Raw genomic sequence first — 20,972 nt, 5'->3', positions numbered from 1 at the left:
GTTACCGTTTCTTCCCACAGGGTGAAAGGATCACACTGATTCGACGTGTGGATGAGAATTGGTATGAAGGAAAAATCTCCGGCACCAATCGCCAGGGCATCTTCCCTGTCACTTATGTGGAAGTGCTCAAACGGCCTGTGGTCAAGAATGCCATCGATTATCCTGACCCACCAATGTCCCTCTCCCCTAACCGCAGCATGACGGCTTCACCACAGGTATTTGGACTAGATGCAGCCAGTTATTGCACCTTGCAGAAAAGTGGGATGTTGCCATTGCTGTGCAAGAAGTAATAGCTGAGGGAAGCTCTTGCTAACACTAGTGATTTTGCACAGTAAAAGTATTTGCTCCCTGCAGTGTGCTGCATCTGCAGGAAAAAGTCATGCTTCATTTACCTGAAAGGTTAATGACTAGGTTATCTGGGGATTTGGACACTCAGTTTTTCACCTGTGATCTGTAGCTTGAATCAGGCCAGGGAGAGAGGGCTGCAGTTCATAGCCCCCTGAATGAATTTCACTGCCAGAGATAGGATGAATTGGCGATTCACTTTCTGCTGGGTGGGTGTTTGTACGTTACACGCCTCCACAGTGATGAGTGAATTTTTGATTATGATTATTAAGAGGGCCTCATGGAATGTTATGGTCTGTTGAGTCCTTCTGTCTATCCCAGTCAACTCGAATCAGGCCCTACTCTTACTCCTAATTATTCCAGGTCAAGCCTAAGGTTTTAGGGTCAAGATGGCGGCCTGCGTTATTTGCTCTCGATGCTAAGTGAACTTGGGTTTGGAGAGCAGGCCAGTCTGGGATCTTTCGTGACTATGATTTACCTCAAACCATACTGCAGTTCAAACCAGAAATCAAAATGGCAACAGATAATTGTATGGGGAATATGGCAATCCCAGAATGTTTGCTGTGGAAAACATGTCAGGGAGGCAGTGAGTCTCTAAATCCTTCTGTTTTGCCTTCATCATGCAAATACTCGTCCTTGAAGGTCAGCATATGTGTCTTAAGTGAGGGCTGTGACGTTCTGGTGTGTCCCCTCTCTCACCCGCGGGACCAAAGCAAGGTCATTCTTAGGTCAAGACTGCAAGGAATGACAGCAGAGAACTGAGATCAGGAGGAGGGGAAATGTGGTGCAGGATGGTTGGGAGAGACTGCCATGGCTCATGCCTGGGGTCCGTCTGGATCTTCCCTAAAAGGAGTGTTTTTATTTGTTATTGTATTTGTTTATACTCTTTACGTTATTCATCTGTAAAGGGGAGACGCTTTTTGCCTTTTCAGGGTTCCTTGTCAAAGTGAACCCCAGCTGAGCTTTACTAAGTTTGGGCTTGGCAGTCTCTCCTTAGCTGCAGCCTATGTACCGCCAGCTCTCTACAAGCTTCCCCCTTTGATCGAGGGGATTGGATCCACCTTTTTTTGGTTTCCTCTGCTATTCTTTTGATTCCTCCCTAGTAAAGCCGTTTTCTTCCTTGCTTTTTTGCCTAACTTGGCAGGGCTGCGTGCCTAACTGAGAAACACTCTAGTAACTGCTAATTTTGCTGATCTCACTTATGTTGCTGGTGGTGACAGCCTAAGGTCAGAATTTTGTCCTGTGTTCTGCCTTTCTAAACAGAGCTTGCTTTAATCATCCAAGTACCAGGTAGCCACATTTAGCTCTTTTGATCCCTTTCCCTTCCACAGCTTCAGCAATGCAAGTTTCTTGAGGAGCAAACATTACTCATTGTAGAGTTGAATTCAGTCAAAATTCATTGCAGCAGTGAATTCTGACTGGTCCGCAGTGTGAATTGCTGAGGGCCACTTCATGGGAATTACTGCCAGGCCAATCAAATGCTTCATGCTGCCGTCATGGATGGTGGCTTCAGCTGCTCCCTGAGGGACTTAGGGTATGGTAAGAGATAAAGGGTCTTCCACAAGACGCTATGTATCGGGGATCCTGGCAAAGGCTGAGAAAGATACTAGCAACACAGATATGGGCTGGACTCTGTGGTTGGAGTAGCTGTAGACAGCTCGTTCTCCACCAGGGTGGACCTGTCCGTGGAAGACTTACACACCACACTTGGTCACAGATCTGCTCCTCTCCACTCTCACTCTCTCCCCTTTCACTTTCACTCCGTTGTTTTGTATTTTCCTTTATTATTTTTTGTTCATTTCTTTCTTTTTCTCTTTTGCTTTTGTCTCTTTCAAGTCTGCCAGCTCTGAGCTGCTCCATACACCAACTCCTCCGCCTTTGCCTTTCACGCGCCGTGCCTTGTCTCCAGAGGTGCAGGCGATCACATCTGAGTGGATCGCCCTGACCGTGGGAGTGTCTCCTAGCACCACTCCTGCCATAACTCCTCCATTGCCTCCTCTGCCTGAAGCCTCCCTCTCTCGCTCTGACTGTCTCACGCCCTCTGCTGCGGCCAGCCCTTCCCCCTCGGTCAGCCTCCACCATTTTCATCCTTCTGGCTCCTCGACACCCAGGTCCATTAAATCCCCATTGCCCTCTTACTCATCCAGGCCTCAGTCCTCCGCTCACAGTTTCTATCAGGCCACTCCACAAAGCGAAGAAAAGTTTGTTGGCTCGCCTTCTTCCAGCGTGAGCTACTGTAACTCCCCTCGCTGGGCAGTTGGGGGTCCCAAAAGCATCCTTGCAGAGCAGAGCAACACCATGGGCAGCCAAGGCTGGCTCCAAAAGACTAGAGAGGGCAGCAGCGACCCTGAGCGGGGGTCTCATGCTGCTCCCAAGATCTCTGTGGAGGGCTGCCTGAAACCGTCCCAACTAGACATGCGTGTGAGCCCAGAAAAGAAACCCGTGGGCTGCTCTGAGGACAACCAGTTGTGTCAGGAGCTAATGGCTATTGTGCAGGGAGGTGAAAGAGAGAAAAGAGGCAATGAGGCCATGAGGAAAGGTGATCTGAGAAAGTTTCAAAGCGGGGAAAATAAGGTACTTTTCCTGCATGTGTGTATGCTACTGAGTCCCTGATTTTTCTGATGTGTTGAGGTTTGTGCTGCTCAGCTGGCCAGGCAGAGCCAGTGACTGCCACATCCTCTTCTGAGACTCCAGAGCCCTTCTTTCAGGGGTCACCAGTGGCAGTCTCTGGGAAGCAGGTCAGAAAGCCTGAGAAGAGGGCTCAGGAGTAGTGTGGTGAGAACTATTTTAGGACAGATAATAACACAGAACTGACTTAGTTGGTCACATCTAATGAGGTAATTGTCCCAGAAAATGGCTGTAACCAGATGTGATCACACAGGCCCCATGCCTGTATACCTCACTGCCAGCTGTGTAGAATACAAGCAATTTCTTGCTATTAAAAGATTTTCCAGTGTGCAATGGACCATCTTTGGTGCTGGGATCTATTTATTTCCCCTAAAGCCAAGGAGTGGAAGTCCTTGTAAATGTCAGCCTGGCTCCTGGAATCCCAAATGCTGCGCTCTGTTGTGGCCATGCAGGAAGGGAAGATCCTGGAGCCTATGATTTAGTGAACCTTAGTCAGGGATTAGCGTGACTAAGTCAGGGAGGCTTGACTGCCATCTATACTTTGAGTAGATTTTATTAGTTTTGCATTTCCAAAATGGTATGAAAGAGTCCAGGCCCAAATGAGAATTAGACCCAGTGTTATTTTCCTCCAAGAGTGTTTGTTTATATGTAGCGGCATGTTCCAATGAGAAGAAACTTAGGGGAACCCTTAAGTGGCTTCTGCAATATCTCTTCTGCTCCTAATTTTGATACAAGAGATCTGCCTTACTTTGCAACCCTCAGGTGGCTTGGATACCTTATGGGCCACAGCCAGCCAAAGTACATTAGAGTGTTGCTATGTTACCTTGCACAAGAGTGGGAGTTGGGAGAGCTTTAAATCACAGCATTATGAATAGCTTCTTAAATGTATTGTGATAGCCTCCATGATATACCCCACCTAGCCAATGTTAAATAAAGAGGCACTGTGCTTTCTAGGATGATATATTTCACACTGGGAAATCTTATGACAAATTAGTTTGTGCTTCATAATCTGCAATCGTAATCAGGAGTGTATCGAAAGCTGTATGAAACTGTGCTGTTTCCTATTTGCATACATTTCTAGTCGTAGTTTTTACAGACATAACCTGCATGTTTAAAACACACTGAGGTGGTAAGCTCAGACAAACCAAATAGATAGCTGCATCTGCCCTTGCATGGAGTTAAGTTTGCTGTGTGTGCATCAAATTTAACTGGATAGTAGATGCTCTTATCACTAGCAGTGATTGTGATAAGAGAATGTGTGCCATGCTGACCAACTTTTCTTTCCTTCAAAAGACTGCAGACTCAAAAGCATTCTCTTCATCTACTCCTCTCTCTTCCTCTGCCCTCTCTTCCTCTACTGTCACAACACAACCACCTCCCAGACTTACACGCAGAGTCAATAAGCCACAGGTAATCATCTTTGCTGATTACTCTTCCATTACTTAGAGTTGTTTCCATGCCGTGCCATTGTTTTACCATACGCCTGTTTGTGCATTCATTGGATTCCACAAATGAGATACTACTCTTGCCTTTAATTCAGCATTGTCATAAAAAAATCATTTTAAATGATTTCCAGGCTGTGCAGAAGGGCAGGTGCGGGCAAAATCCTCAGCTGGTTCAAATCCACATAGCTCTGCAAGCCGACGGATTTATGCCAGTGTGTACCAGCTGAGGGTTTGACTTTCTGTTCCTCCGAGGGATTAAGCCAGGACTTATTTAGCACTTCCAACTGCTAATAGCTTCTGACCTTGAGTGCCTACAGCTCAATTTTATTAGGAGCTGCAAGACAGGATCAGTGGTCTCGTTAGCAAGAACGACATAATGTGATATGCTTTGGCACAGGTTTTGTTTAACCACCTGAGAGCAGGATTCAGGGTTTTGAGTGGCTCTGAGCTGAGGGTAAGGCATACACGTGTTGAAACCACAGTGCTGGAGACCTGTCCCAGCCTTCTCGGGTAGGATATTGTTATTTCAGAGGCTCCCAGCTCTGCTGTTGAGAGCTACAAACATCCTTAAAGAGGGACAGAGTAGTGTCTGTGCAGCATACCGAGCTTGCCCCAGTGCTGCACAGCTGGGACCTCCAGGACTGGGGGAATGAGCAGTACTCACAGCTGCTCTTGCCTCATCAGTCCTTGCAGGCAGCATCCATTAGATGGCAGTATTTGAAGCAGAAAGTTCACATTTAGCAAAGATTGGACTGAGCTTATAGTGGGTTTTGGGGAAGCCGTCTTGGCTTGGTCAGTGAACCAAGCAGGTAGCTCACGCAGGATGAATGTGGGAAAGTAGTTGCCAATGTTACTCATTTTCCTGAGCAGTCCTTGAGAGTGAGACACAGCTTTAACCCTGAAATTTTCCTCAATCACCTTTAATTACCTCGTTCCCCTCAGAGCAAGAGCTTGCAAAACTTTTTACTGAAAAACTACCTCCTCCTTCCCTTTCAATTTCAATATCTGAATCCAATAGGATACATATTCTGCCTCACATTAAAAATCTACAGAAGTTTCTGTGTTGTCCTTTTTCCTGACCTCTGATCTGCTTGGTTCTGCTGATGCTCGCACCAGATATATGCTGCAAAAGAGAAGGAGCAAAGTGCCACATTTAGGGAGAGATGCTCCTCCTGAGCACTGGCTAGCACACAGTTCTATTTTGGGTGTTGCACCTGGTTGTAATACGACTCAGTGGCCTTTCTTGGAGTCCAGGTCAAGCCAAAATTTTTATTTTACATGCCTGGACAATCAGAGCATTGTCAGTGTCAAGTTAAAACTGTTTGAGACATTATCAGGAGTCTTGGTATCCTCTTTACCATACTGTTCATCTGTGGTGCCTGAGGGTTTTTTACAATTGGGAATTTTAGGTTTGTTCGTCACAGAGAAAACTCCCAGTTATGAAATTCAGATCCAGGTTTTATTGCAAATTTAAGACCCCTTAGATACAGGGCTGGGATAGGGATTGTGTTCTTGCCTGTTCTCAATAGTAATACGAAGTTCAATGGTTTTTTTAGATATTATGAAATTATTCCTTTGTGTTTAGTTTCAAAGTCCAAACTACGAAATAAAGACAAAAAACAACCTTAAAAGTGTAATTTACAGACAACTTGTTCCAGTATGCCCATAAAATGTGAATATTGAACGCTAACGTAATCAATCAATTGAATTTATCTCAAGGACCCTCAGGAATTTCCTGTTTTGCTTCCTGTTTTGCTGTGAGAGCCTGTTACCCCAGCGTGACAGTCAGCAGTGGTGTTACGGAGCGCTCTAGCAGTGCAGATGCCAAGGCCCTGCAGGGCACAGGCGCCCGGCCCTGGGTGGGGAAGGCAGGGCTGAACGCCAGCGAGCGGCTGAACGAGGGTCCCCACTTAGCGCAGGTGCTGCCTGGTGGTGCAGGGCTCAGAGCACGGGACCATCTGCTCGTTACCGCTGTGCAAAGCAATTCAGGTGCAACGGTGAGGACTTTCACCATTTTGTGCCAGTGGGAAGAAGAGCATGAAGATACGGGCTGGGGAGAGCAGGCCTGCTCCTGGTCAGACCCCATGTTCCCCAGCAGACCAGCTCTGCTTTATTCATTTTGTACCACTCTCTCCACAGTAGGAATTTATCCCCTCCCGTGCTTTTCCACTATTTCCCAGGTTCAACGCTGCTGCATTTCTGCCCAGTGCATTATCCAAGCCAGAGTTATGTGTCTTGGTGATTAAGAAAGCAGGCATTGACACCTGGTCCCCATGGGCGCTTCATTGTCCTGTGGTAGACACAGCCTTTGGCCTCTGATCCAGGGGTCAGGGAGTCTTTCCATTGACTTTGACAGCCTCTAGTTCAGGCTGCTCTGTGCTGCAGCCTTTTCAGTGTCCTTTGTGAGAGCTCTTTGGCCAGCTTTCCCCTCGCTTTCCCCAGAGCAGGGGTTTGATGTGTGCAGAGATTTTCCTCTGCTCCCTCAGCTGAACTGAGGAGCCCTCACTGCTCACTGTTCTCCGTTCACGTACAGGAACATTGATGCTGATGTGTGTCTGTCTTTGAAAGGATATCAATTTGTCTGCCTCTATCTGTCTTGTCTGTTTGTCAGTCTGTTCTGCTTAGCTTTCTCTTTGCTTGCGCAGTCCTTTAACTCCCACCAGAAAGGGATGGAACAGGGGATGGAAACAAGAGCTGTAATGGATAAACACACTGATGACACTTGCCTTCAATAGGAACAGGGAAAGAGCTATGAAGTAGCTGCAGGATCTTTCTTTCTGAAAGTAAAAATGTGCCTCAGGGTTTTTCTAGGCTTTTAGCATAGAACCGTTCTCTGGTATTCTTAAAAATCTTTTATGCTTTTTAGATCCATCTGCTTATGCATGATGCAAACTGCATATGAGTGGAAACAGTGGCCAGCTGTGCTTTAGTACTGACTGTATCACATATTTGTATAGTCTGCAGATATGGAGACGTAGACACTGATTCAGCAAGGCGCTTAAGCACCTGCTTAAGTGTAGGCCTTTAGTGTTAGCAAAGCTCATAGTGTGGTTGAGGGGGTAGGAGTTGAGCTGCCCTTAAGTGTTCTGCTGAACTGGGGGTATATCACCCAGCACCCCAGAAATTAACTTCTCTGGTGGGCTGTGAATGCATAGTCACTTTTAGGACCCTCAGTTTAACCTGCAGCAGCAGCAGCAGTGCTGGCTCAGTATCTTTGGAGAACCTCTGTGGTTTATACCTAGGGAGCTGTGCCCTGCGCTCCTTGATTCCTCAGCCGCCCTGGCATGGGGAGGCAGCAAAGGGAGTCGCACTGCTCTAGTACGTGTGGTAGCCTTGAAGTGCTCTTCCCATCCTGCTTTCTGAAACTGTGAAGAGCATTTGGACCTAAAACATCTTTTTTTTCTTTCTTCTATTCTCTCCCCACAAAAATAATATAGGAAAAAAAGATATCTAGGCCATGACATCAGGGTCACTTGTTTGGAACAGTGTGGTGCTACATCTACAGCTAGAAGTTACAGGATCTGATTTGGTCAGTTTTTCATCCTCTTTGGATAATGCTGCATGATTGCTAACTTAGGGGTGTCTGATGACCTCAGTTTAGGGCTCTGCTGCAGCACAGACATCCACGGCTCTGCGGGAGCTGGCCCTGGGCTGCTGGGGCAGAGGGGCCGGAGGAGAGCGCCTGCTCCAGAGCAGCAGCTGGGAGCGCACCCTAGGGCATGAGGGGAATCCACTTGGCTGTGGTTTTGTTCTGACTGGGGCCAGCTGGGAGGGTAAGGCACTGCATGGCCTCTGCCCCTGCCCAGCTGCCTCCTGGAAATCCCCTCGGGGATCCTGCCAGTGAAAAGGGAATGCGAACAAGTTTCTGATGCTGTGGGCAGGCTGCACCTGCTGGTGTTACAGGTCTAAGTCTGCACCATGGACCCTTCAGAGGTAGTGCCAATTTTTTAGCTTCAAATAGCCAATTTAATGCAGCATTATTAATAGGTTTTGGACAAAAGCTGTTCAGTGAGTTCACAAATAATCGATGAGAAATGGACCACACTGTCCTAGGAGCTTGTGGAGCAATTTCCAGCTGTCAGTTTATTTGTATGGAGTGGAGAAGCGCTTTCTTGAATTACAAAAATCGTCCTTACAGCTGCTACTCTCCTCAGCCTGCAGATTGGCTTTTCCTAGCTATCTTGTCACCTGAGTTAGCTCTGATTTCATCAGATTTGATGCGTTATATCCAATTGCTCTGCACAGTATTGATTTTAAATTTCCAAGTGCCCCATTAGCCTTTCAGGGCTAATGATAGACTGACAGGAACGACTTCTGACGTTTCTGTCATGATTTCAGGCTCCATAGTAAATACAAATGAATGCTAATTCCACTGCAGTTAGCCTATACAAATTACATTTTTTTCTCTGAACCAAAACATACCTGATAGATGAACATTGTTTCGGGGCAGTGATCCCACTACTCTGATCCCCATGAACCCAGATCCCAGCCCCAGAGGGCAGCGTTGATTAAAAGAGGGGTTGCTGTGAGGTTCATTTGGTAGAGAGTGGGTCACAGTCCTCAAGAAAAGAGACAATTTTCTTTAGTACAGAGATAAGCATAGTTCCAGAGGTCCAAGCTGTGGTTCAGAGGAGCTTTGAGAGTGGGAAGTAGACAGGGATGAGCTCATCATCCTACAATTTTCCAAGCTCTTTGAGCAGGCTTGCGCTGGAGGTGGCACAAAGCTCTTTATCCTCTGCTTCTGCTCTATCTTAAGAGGCCATGAGCAAGAGAGCTTTTTTCCTGAGATTGTATTGCATCCAGGTCTTTGAGAGCCCAGAGGGACTGAAGGGCATTGCTGAAGTGAATAAATAAGAAGAGAAGCAAAGGCATGAAACAAAGGCTTTTGGAATTTCGGTTGGGTAGTTTATTGAATGATCACAGAAGATGGCAGTGCTCTGTATGTTCTCCGATCCAGTTTGCCAGTCAGCACTGCACGCAGTAGGAATAACCCTTACATGGCTTTAGATATCCTATTTTCTCATGCATGCACACAGCATTCCTCTTGCTTGCAGTAGGCGTCTGAATCTGCCAAAAGCATACATAACCAGGCTCTGGATATTTCTGTGCAGCTTTCTCAGTGACACTTCCCCCACAAGCCTCAAACCCCACACACGCTGATTCTCCTTGCAGCACCCTGGGCTTGACATGTGACTCCCTGTGAAAAGAGGTGTGAGTGGGGAGAAAGGCAGGGTAGGGTCCAGAAGGCATCACAGCTGGTGGTGTTTGGAGCTGGGGTTTTCAGTCAGGGCCTCCTCTGACCTGAAACTCAGCCTTGTGCAGAGAATTAACACAGCAGCTCGGATCCTCACTTGGTACAAGCTGGAGTGATTTTGATGGGGCTACGCTGCATTGTGTCTTCTGAGGACCTAAGCTAGTTAACTTTAGGAAGCAAGCGAGTTGCTGGTCTCTCCTGTGTCAAAGTCATAAAGGGCTTTTCTGAAAGCCCTTTCAGCAGCAGCTTCCTCTCAGCTTGGTTTTGGCCTTTCAAGTCTGGTGCTCTCAATGTGTGCTTCTGTCCTTGTTTTTCCCCTGCTGCAGGAATGCGATATTACACTATGTACCCTTTCTGGTTGTAGTTGTGCCCTTAGCTGTCCATATTGTCCTCTGACTCCCTGCTCTAATCTTCAGTTTCGCTACCACCCTTCTCTGTGCAGTATTCTGTGTGCTGCCATGCAATTGCATTACTGTAGCCTTAATGTCCCTTGTTTAAATAAAAGATCCTGTTTTCCAAGAAGAGTGGTGTTGGGGTGAGGGGTGGGGGAAGAGTTATTCATTTTCTTTTGTTATCTGCACACCATTAAAAAATTTTTAATTCTGAGCAATATAACATCTGCTAAAATGTCTTCCTTATCATTTGCTTGGTGATCACACAGCCTTCCCACCATTCATTGAGAGCTGGACCAGATCTCACAGAGTCTGAAAAGAGCTATGTGGTAAGGCCACTGTTTAAATCAGATGTGTAGTCCTAGCCTCTCTTCACCCAGACAGTAATACCTGAGTAGAGTATAAAATGCCAGCACCATGTTTAGCTGCAGAATAGGTACATATTTATCTTTTTATATATGTTGTTATGTTTGCAACAGAAAAAGGGAATTTAGCACCTAGAAAGGCTGCCATAGCCAATGAAGAGTTGGGTTAATTGTGTTGCCAGTCCCTGGATATAAGTTAAATAAGGCAAAATGCATGAGTGGAGCAGCCCGCCTTGCAATCTCGAACTGATTGGATAGCGTTTGTAATGGTGCCACTGCATAACTAATTGCAACCTCTTATGCTGCTGCTTTTTAAAACATATGTATATGTATTTGTTACATATCTTCAAACTAAATGCCAAATTCTTCTGTATCTTGCCTGTTTTTCCATGCTTACACCTGGATCCCTTCTGCACTCCACTACCTGGATATTTACCTGGATCTACAACTCTTTTTTTTTTTTTTTTTACTGGACTTATGTGCTGCATCTGGAATGTCCCATCTCTTCCTGTCTATATTTTCCCCTCCCTACCCCCTTGTTGACTGTTCTTTGGGTGTTCTTGGATGTCAATGCTGCCTACCACGCAGGAAGCTGTTTGCAATGAGATCATAAACATTGCAGAAAAGTCTGTTCATTACTGCAGTACTATTTCTCAGCCTCTTGACTCTCGCCACAAGGTGACCTCTAATGACAATAAACCATCTCTCATCATTTCTCAGCAACCTCAAGCACAGCAGCAAGGAGCCAGCCCTGACAGAAGTCAAACACCCCGAGACATGTAAGTCCTGGCTCCCATCTCTTCCAGGGGCTTCAGCATCTCAGGAGTTAAGTTAGAATTATGGGGACACCTCAGCCTTTCTTTAAAGACACAAAATACAACAAGTTAAAAAGTCTCATTGTCATAGTGAGAAGCCTAAAACTGGGACTTTCATGTTTGTTTAGCAAGTGGAACAAAGATCTCTTGCTCCAGAACTGGGTCTCCTTTGGGTGCTTGATTCATGCTGGTTATGGAGACTATCTCAACATCTTTGTATCTGAAGCTGCAGATGAATTATCATCCAGTAGTTCTCTGGCTCATATGGCATGAGTCAGTGGGCGTGCTCCTGTTAGCTTCTCACACCAGAGTGAGCGGTCCCACACTGGTGCTAGCTGGTGTGTTGTTGGCCAGGTCCACTGAAGAACCAGTGGCTGAATGATCTGAGAAACTAAGGTCAAGATATTCAAAGCTGCCCAGTGGGTTTAGACCTCGAGCTGCCATCAAGCTCAGCTGGGCCTTTCACTGATGGTTTGGAGAATATTAGGCTATGATGTACACTGGGGGCTGAAGTTCATTGGTGGCTGGCTCCTGAAAGGAGTCTTTGCTTCCCACCACCTCCTTTTATGCAGAATGGAAAGTCCCACAACAGCCACTGTCCATGGCCAGGGAACCCAAACCTCCCAAAATATGCCCAGGGATTGTTTCCACTCCATAATGTTCCTTTCTTATAGTCACAGAGTGGCTCTGGTGCGGCGGGTATCTCAGGGCAGGATTCAGATTTTGCTTTTTGTTTGCATTGTTCCTCCTTTTCCATGAATCATCCAGCAACCTTAGTGCAGTATCTTTTTCTGAAGTCCTTCACTCTGTCAGCCATTTGCTAGATCGTGGGCCTGCCTGTGTGCGTGGGGAGGGGAGCAAAAGTCTTGTTTTGCCCAGGAATTAGTGTATCCAGGCTTTGGCATGAATTCAATAGGATATCTGCACTTGTACGCTCTCCTGGTGTTTCCTTTAGCCAAGTTCTGGTGATCGTAGTCTGTGGAGACAAGCACGTGGCAAAATGGAAACAGAAGCTCCCACACAGTGCGGGCATGACACTCTCTACTTTTACAGCCTTGTAACAGTAGACAGTTTAATGCAGTTGGTTTTGACCTCTCGAATGGAAACCACATGAGGTCCAGATTGCACTGAACAAAGTATTGTGGGAATTAGAAAAGGGAATGGGGATATCTCCTACTGAAAGGATGTCAGATGGCTAATGTGTAATTTCTCTCTGGTTTTAGAGTTAGCTACCAAGCCCTCTACAGCTACACTCCTCAGAACGATGATGAGCTGGAACTGAGGGATGGTGATATTGTTGATGTCATGGAGAAATGTGATGATGGCTGGTTTGTGGGTGAGTGTGATGCTTGCCTGTTGGCAGGGCTCTTTGAGATGTAAACAAGCGATTTTGCAGAGCATCTGGAAGCTACTCTCATTTGCAGGGTCAAAACAGGAAAGAAAGATGCACCTTTTTTCTCATCTTTTTCCACAAAGAACATTAAATTAGAGTGCAGGCTGGTGGAGCTTTATTTTCCCTGGAGCTATGGCAAGTTATTACAGAAAGTGGCAAGTAGGGCGCAGATGGGAGCTGCAGTCCCTGGAAATCTAGCCTCATCTGTAGCTGTAGGTTTAGAAATCTAGCCCTCTGCCTTCAAAGGATGCAAGTCTGGACAGTGCTCTCCATCTCAACAGCGGAAATTTAGGCTTACTCCCTGTTCTTGAGGGAGATTAGCTCATTTAAACTGATAGGAATTTGGCTCTTAGTCTGTAGGCCCAGGAGCTTTCACCAGCTAATTGTGAAATTAATCGTTAAAGAGCGAAGATGATTAGTAGCAGAACTTGTTCTGATCTCATCTATACCAAAAGGCTCTTTGACCAGGACTCCTATTCATTTTTAAAAAGCAATACCTGCAAGCAGAGCAGCCTGCCACCTCTACCGTTCTAAACCTGTAAGCCTTCCCTGCATGGCTCCATCTTACTCTGACTTTCTTGTGTTTTCTTTCCTTACAGGTACATCCAGGAGAACAAGACAATTTGGCACCTTCCCAGGCAACTATGTGAAACTTCTGTATCTGTAAAAAAGCAGTGATCCCACAGTGGCAGTGATGGAGTTCTTTCCGGATGGTGTTTTTAAATAGCAGAGAAACAGACAATTTATGAATGTAACAGACAAGAGACAAGAGTGTTAGGAGGATGTGGTAATGTGGTACAGTACTGAGTTGAATGTGTAGCCCTGCTTCCTCTGATTCAGGGTGTGATTTGTTTGATGAAGAGACAAAGTTTCTAGTTTACAGTGCTGCCTTTGTGTATTCCTCTCCCCTCCCCAGCAAGATTTCTGGTGATAATCTTAATTTGTATGGAGTATTTACCTGTGAGAAGGCTTCGGGGAAGCACATGGTATAGGTTTTGTTTCTGTGTTGAGATGTGATAGTGCGTTGGGGCAGTAAGTAGCGTTGCAGCTGCTGCCTTTCCCTGACGAGGTTCGGGAGGCCGAGCGTTCTGCCTAGTGAAGAATCACTTCATCCTGCCTTCTGCTTTCACGGAAAACTCTTCCTTCTTATCATGTACCTTAAGACCCAGCACAGGCAGAGGACAGCTGATGTGGTTAAACTCCAGAGCTCTGTGTGGAAAAGGAGTTTGGGATTGGTAATTTAATCCAGAGAGGTCAGCCAAAACATAATACAAGTACAAAAATTGCCCAGGCCCTTTAGTACTACTTATATCTGCAGGGTTTTCTTTTTTCCTTCTGTGCAGGGGGTGTGCGTGTGTGTGTGTATTGGGTGCATCAGAACAGAGTCATGTTTTTTAAAAAGAGATCAGCCTAGCTTTACGTTTATCTGCACAAGGGATAGAATCAATAAACAGAACATCTGTGAGAGCAAATCCTGCTTAGGAGTCCTGCGGCCATTCACTTTCCCCGCTCCTCCCGCCCCGTTGCTGGCCCTAAATGGTCACACACATTTTGAAGCATACTGTAGGGGACGAAGACTTCGCCTCCTTCCTGGCGTTGTATCTTAGAGGCTCTGATAAACCTAAGCCACATATCACTGAGGGTGCCTTTTGGTTTTTTTTGGTTACGGTGTTGATGGTAAGTCTCATATAAATATATGCATTTTGGCTGCCTCTTAACAAGAAAGTCTAATCAATTTGGAAGGCTGTGTTTCCACAGTTACTACCAGTTACATATATTTGTATTTCCTTGAGGAAAAAAAAAAAAGGCTTGCCTATATGCTTGCCTGTAAATCCAGTACAAATACTCTTTTGATAGATGTTTTATTATTAAGAAAACAGCATAAACAAAACCAGTTCCATCAGACTCTGCTTCCTACAGATACCATACAAATAGCAAAGGGTTAGATTGCTATTTTGTCATAAGCCGTATTTAATAATATAAAATGCCTATTTTTATGCTGATGCTTTTATACAGGTTTATTAAGTGTAACTGCAACTAACTGTTAGCACGACTTGCAATATGTTTTGATAAATTAGCCATTCTCCTGGGTTTAAAATCAAGCAGGCTTGTCTTCCGCCTGCATCAGCGGAAGAGAAGACTCAGTGTCTCAGAAGTTTGACTGTAAATATGTATATTTAACTTTGTACAGACAATGTACTTACCTTGTATAGAAAAATAATTTAAACACATTAAGTGAAGGGAGGAGAAAAAAAGGCAGTTATGAAAGGCTGGGATTTTTTCCACTTTTATTTAAATAATGGAATTCCATGTATGTTCACGTGAAGAGTTTTAGCACAAAATATCCACTATGAAAGGTTACAAATATGACACAAAGCACCATTGTTTCTTTTCTGCAGGAGATAACTTTAATCCTGCTTCTTACTTATGGGTTTGTTTTTCTGCTTTGGGTTTGCCCTCCAGCTATCTGCAGCAATATTTAGGCCTGTTGCTAAGATTGGATAACACCAAATTTAATCTATCCAGCAAAGTAATATGATGATACTGACTGTATATAACCTACTCATTTAAAGGTTTATTTTTTGTTCTTGCTCTTGCCATTTTTAGTTACACACACACACACACACACACACACACACACACACAAAAAAAAAACACTCACACACACCACAACTTATTTTTGTGTTGATTTTTGTTTCTTATTGCAGTGGATTACAATTTGACAATTAATAAATGGAAGTATTGAATTACTATTGTGTTCCTTGTACAAATTATTAAATAAAGTCTATTCCTGCTGTTCTGGTAGCAATGCAGTTTTGTACCGGTGCCCCTCTTTAGTTGTCTGCCTGTGTCCATATGGAGCACTAGAGGTCTGCCATGGTCTTCCCTGGCGTCCTGGACCCCAGGCATCGTGCTCAACACCAGGTCTAAGCTCATCAGTTCTCCCTTGTGAGCCACAGGCAGGCCTTGACTCCTTCCTGAAGAAACCAAGGTGTAAAAGCGGAGGGAAATACCGGGTTACACTCGGATCCTGTGTAAGATGAGGTGAGGGTGCAGCTGCTGCAGCATGCTTGCAGAAGCACACCTGAGTATGCTGTTTTGGAAAGGACCTTTGTGAACTGCCCCTGAAATCCACAAACTTAACAGGAGGCATGTCCTGCTCTGGTCCTGCACCTGCGAAAGTCACAAGGCCTTTGCCAGGGGTTTTTCCTCCTGGCCCCCATCCCTCACCTTAGAGGTGGCAGTTGTGTCCTCTGGGTTTGGTCACTGACCTCTTGTTCCCACCCCGCCGTTGTGGTAGGTGAGATACGAAGGGTATGCAAGGCCCATGGGATTCCCCCTTCTGGGCGCCTGCATTATTCTAGCTGGGTATCTTGTTTGATACCACCAGCTTCCCGAGTCCTTGCAGAGCTGGGAGCTGTCTGGCTTGTCTTGGCTGCAGTCTCCAGAGGCACAAGCCAGCTGTTCAATAAAGGCTTGTATATCAAAATACACTTTTAGCCTTGTAAAAACAGATTCAAAGACTTCTAGAGACCAAATGGGTAAAAAAAGACCAATGCTAACAGAATGCTAACACCAAGCAAGAGGCAAGCAAGGTCTTCTGATGTGAGTAAGCACTGCTCTGTTGAGACCACTGCAAATAATTGCTTTAAAAAAAAAGCAAGTCAGGAAATGCCAAAGTTAAGGCTATGTCTTTGGCGTGTGTCTGAGGCAGGCTCTTGCTACAGGATCCCTCAGCTGTTTATCGGTGTCACTGGTCTGTCTTGGTGAGATAGGCTGCTTTGATACATGTTTTCCTAGAGCTATTTTCCACAGTAAGTGTGGGGTTGTGGTTATGGGTAATTTGTGCTTCAGTTCAAAGCCTGTTGCTATATGTTATCAAACTTCTGTAGCCCTCAGAGTACCAGGCCTTCAGCTGGTCTAGGATTCAGGATCTTTCTGGGCTTTAGTGCAGCTCTGGGATAAACCAGTTAAAGGCAAAACTGATGTTGAAAGTTGGTCTAGCAAGCGCCCTGCGCTGGCTAGCAAACATGTACTTTTTAAGTTGCTGTTCATATTAATCGGTAGTATATTTGACAAGTAAATGGTGTGCACACTTCATGCCAGAAAGTCTCTCAGGAGAAGTGGCTGGTCTAGTGTGCAGCTTTCAGAAGGGGTTTGGGGGGGGGGGGGGGGGATGAGGAAACCCGTCAGCACTGCATGTGCATCTGGATTAAAAGCTGCTCCTCAGCCTCACCCTTGGCTTCAGTCCTGAGCTGTCCTGCCAGTCATCCTCAGCACTAGTTCCTGTTTTTTTAATGTCAGCAGTATTGCAGGCAGCAAATACACCCCAGGGAACAGGCTTTCCCGTCTCAGTGAAATGTCAGGTCAATGAAGAGGTACCCTGCATCCATGGCTATGGCCTGTCCACAGGAAAACTGGGCTTTTGCTTTACAGGAAGGAGCCACTGGCTCCTGCCCTGGAGGGTGTTTGCTATCGATATTTGAGCAGCGTGGTGGTGGTCCCCATGCTGGGCAGGATTCCCCTAATGCCCAGCTGCCTAAAGGCTGCTGGTGACAGAGCCTTTTGTGCCGTGCGCTGATGCTAGACAGTCCCATTTTCCTCTTTCTCCCTCTTCCCTTGCAGCACCCAAAGAACAAATCTAAAAAACAGTCCTGCTCTCTCTCAGGGCCCCGGAGAGCAGGGCAGGGGCAGGAGGGGGAGAAAAGCTGCCACAGGAGTGTCCAAGGGAGGCAGGTAAGCCAGAGCCTGTGAGACCTATTGGAGAAGGTGTCCTGAGCGCGATATCCGGGACGGAGCCCCCCTCCCTGCAGGCATGGCCAGGTGTGCTACGGGATGGCCCTGGCGGGGCTGCTTTGTGGAGTGGGGCTGCTGGAGCGTCACCTGCCCCTCGGACTGCTGTGGGCAGTCACTAACTGGGGCCGAGCTCACTCCAGTTCAACCCTTCCCTTCTTCTGCTGCCATGAGTCATGCTGGAAACAGGAGGTATGGAGAGGACGTCATCCCCATCCCTATCCCCAAATCTTCCCCAGACACTGCTGCTGTGCAGAAATCTTTTGGGCTAGGTAGGACATGTTCCCAGTTCTCATTTGCTGTGAGCAGTTCACTTTCTCCTAGGGGATGCTAGAACTAGTAGCTAGGATGCCTCCGAACTTGGAGGAAATTTTGGCTTACGCTTAACTGCTTGGGTCCTATCAAAAAGGAGATGCCTCACTTCCAGCATCTAAGAGCCTTTCCAGGGAGAAAGTGGTGGTTATTTTGGACTGTCTGGTCTAGCAGGCCTGTGAGCTGGAATGAGGCAAACACTGATGGAAATAGCACATTGCCTTTTTCGAGACGTGAGGATGAGCTGTCCTCAGAACTAGCTATGGAGGGAGTCTTGGGAGCCTCCATCTCTTGGTGGCTTTGGAGCGAGTCTGGGGCATCACTGCAGAAGAGGCGCTTATTGGGGTCAGTGGAGATGTAGACAGATGATCTAATATTCCCTTCTGATCTTGAAATCTCTGCTTCATTTGTATAGTTTTTACCTGGAATATATCCTCGTGCTTGTGTCTAAGAGATTTTAGCTTGTCATGTTTCCATGTATGTGTCCTAAGAATAAAAAAAATAAGGGCTGTGAGAGGTCACCTAGTCCACGCTCTCTCTACAGACCCGTTCACAGTGCCTATATCATTCCTAGCCAAAACCAGTCCCACCTGCAGGCAGGGAGACTGCAGAGCCCATGGCAGGAAGCCCACCGTTTCACTGTCCGCTCTGATAGAAAGTTTTCCCTAATGTCTAAGCTTTACCTTCTTTGCTCACAATTGCTCCAGCTGTATCAGCCATTAATTATGTGTACAGCTAACAGAAAGGCTTTTTAAGTCAAGCGCTGGCAGTAGTGGCTTCATTGCTAACTGAATTGAATCACTAGATGAATGGTGAATTGAATAATTCAGCTCATGCTAAGCTGAACCCCTACTGGAGACGGTGAGTGTGCGTGTAAAGCCATCACGTATAATGTTCACCTATGATGTGCTGGGTGGCAATAACCTGTAGGAGTGTGGCAAAGGAGATGTCTGGAACAGATGTCAGTAACTGCCATCTTTAATGACGTGATGGCTCGTGATCAGGCCTTTCTGGACATTAGCTCTGTGTACGCGCCTGGCCTCCAGCCTCCTTGCCTTGCTCTGGTTTGGGCGCAACCTGCACGTGGACGAGGAGGACGAGGCTGAGGATGAGGAAGAGGAGGAGGTCCCTCTCCTGCACTGCGGGTGATGCTGAGCGGTGATGAGGGCAGCAGCTCTCCGAGGGCAACAGCTGTTTCTGCGTATCGGACTCTTTCCCAGGGGAGAAGACCCTACCAGTAAGCAGGACAAGATGCCCCAAATGCCACCCTCTCTGGGAAGGGATGTCCATTGCTCTCAGACACTTCTGAGCACGAGGGTTTATTTGTTCATTTTTCAGCCCAGACTCCACTGTGCAAGCGGCTGCAAGGCGTTTTCTCCACCCTGCCAGAGCAGGGCTCGGCGGCCTGAGAGGTGACAAACTCCACAGACGCAAGCCCAAGAGGCAAGGGCTGGCTGGGGCCAGGGTGGGGGTGGGGGGGTGTTCTGGCTGAGTCGTCCAAACCTCACTTTATGGGGGTTTATGGAGTTTGTCACCTCTCAGGGGTGTGGTGGGGGGGGGGCTCACTGGTGTCTGGCAACACACAAGTGCTGTGAGAGCCCCTGGGGACTCCTCACGCGGCCACACGGCGCCTGGGGCGGCATGCTCACCCAAAGGCTGCCCTTTTGCAGGGATCCCCCGGCCCTCAGCAGCCCTGAGACCCCACTTCGGACCAAGCCCAAACTGTGCAACACACTCAGGCTCTGCTGTAGCGGGACCAGCTGGACTGGCCGGCAGATATACATAGTGGCTGCAGTCGCAACGATTTTAGGAAGTTAAACTGTAAACAAAGCCAATCCTAAAAAACAAACATAGCGGCCAGCGAAAGCCCTCAGGCCTTTTTTTTTTTTTTTTTTGCATCCTAAAGATGCAAATACACGCACAAGCCCATTTTCCTCTTTCGCGAGTCACTCTGCACACAGAGCAAAGGGCCAGCCTGACCCCCACGTCGCTGCAACTGTGGGCGTCACCAGCCGTCGCTTCGCAGCGCCCAGGGCAGCAGCAGCAGCAGCAGCAGCAGCAGCAGCGCAGCAGCACGGGCGCGCAGGGCAGCCCCGCGAGAGCCGCTGCGCCTCGGCCGCCCGCGTGCCCTGCAGCCGCGCAGCGGCTCGGCAGGGAGGAAGGGTCCTCTGCCGGCCTGGCCACCGCCCTCGCCCTTTGCCACCCCGCCGCGGGCGCCGATCCCTGTCACAGCGCGTCCCCACGCTGCGGGGTCCTCAGCACCCCCCCAGGGCGATGAGCAGAGGCAGAAAGCACCGTCGATGTCTAAGGAGGAGCTGACAGTGTTTGTCCTTGCTGGTTGTCGGCTGTAAGGCCCCAAAGGGCCCGTGCGGAGCACGCACACGTGTTCAGCGAGCAGAGAGTGTGATCTCCAGCTTCTGTAATTTTCCAGACCGTGATACTTATTGATGTCTCCCTGTCGCCTAAGAGATACTTGGTAAGGAACGTGCTAGAAATGCCTTTAAATAAAATGACGGAAGACACGCCGTGCTAAAGCGAGGCAGGCCAGAAGGGAGGTGCAAGGGGAGTCCCCAAAGCGCCCCGGGAGCCTGGAGCTGCTCAGAGGCGACACTGGCAGCGGGACCAAGGCTGTCGGTGCGGCTGCCACCTCTGGGAGGTGACGCGCTCTGACACCTGGCTCCTTTCCTGGAGCAGGACTGTGAGGCAGGGGTTGCCTGGCTGTGGGGAAATTTGTGGCCATTTATTGTAGGGCCAGCGCCGAGGTGATCCGCCTCGTTCCCCGCTTGCTGACTGCTCGGCGCTCGCCAGCCATGGCCAAATCCCAGCTCTGGCACCGCTCTGGTGCTGCCGCGCGCTGGTGTTCTGCACCGGCTGGGCTGTATATTAACGCAGGGATGTTTTCTAGAAAAAAAGATAACAGAAATGTTGCCAAAGGACCCTCCCAACACATGTATGCGTATCCACGCACAACGCTACGTGCACATGTGCATGCACTGTTGAATATTGCTTTGTTTTCCAAATAAGCACCAACACTTGAACTCAGCCTGTATATGCCAGCACCATTGTTGTAACCATTCATTACTTCTTCAAGCTCCACCCCACTCATAAGCTCCCACCCATGCTGCTGTCCAGCTGGGAAATAGCAAACAATGCCAACTTCTTTACATCACCACCATTAGGCTTCAGAATTAACAGGGCAATTGGATTAAGCAGGACAAGCCGTGTTTGC

The 20,972-nt window shown here is 47.4% G+C and overlaps 1 protein-coding gene across 27 annotated transcripts in view; it reads left to right on the top strand.

The window, feature by feature from the left end:
- The window catches only part of SORBS1 (sorbin and SH3 domain containing 1), a 184,517-nt gene extending 169,083 nt beyond the window's left edge, over nt 1-15,434 (top strand). For all 27 annotated transcript variants that reach the window (XM_068950362.1, XM_068950356.1, XM_068950344.1 and 24 more), the window contains 7 exons: nt 21-215; nt 2,182-2,919; nt 4,267-4,383; nt 10,334-10,393; nt 11,150-11,208; nt 12,468-12,580; nt 13,237-15,434. In XM_068950362.1, the coding sequence (XP_068806463.1) occupies nt 21-215; nt 2,182-2,919; nt 4,267-4,383; nt 10,334-10,393; nt 11,150-11,208; nt 12,468-12,580; nt 13,237-13,304 (1,350 nt within the window). In that variant the 3' untranslated portion in view covers nt 13,305-15,434. The remainder of the gene's footprint in view (nt 1-20; nt 216-2,181; nt 2,920-4,266; nt 4,384-10,333; nt 10,394-11,149; nt 11,209-12,467; nt 12,581-13,236) is intronic.
- Nucleotides 15,435-20,972: the final 5,538 nt, after the last annotated feature.

Source organism: Struthio camelus, chromosome 7, assembly GCF_040807025.1.
Source record: "Struthio camelus isolate bStrCam1 chromosome 7, bStrCam1.hap1, whole genome shotgun sequence".
NCBI lineage: Eukaryota > Metazoa > Chordata > Aves > Struthioniformes > Struthionidae > Struthio > Struthio camelus.
Note: the sequence above shows the minus strand (reverse complement) of the source record. Positions and strands in the feature narration are given on the sequence as shown.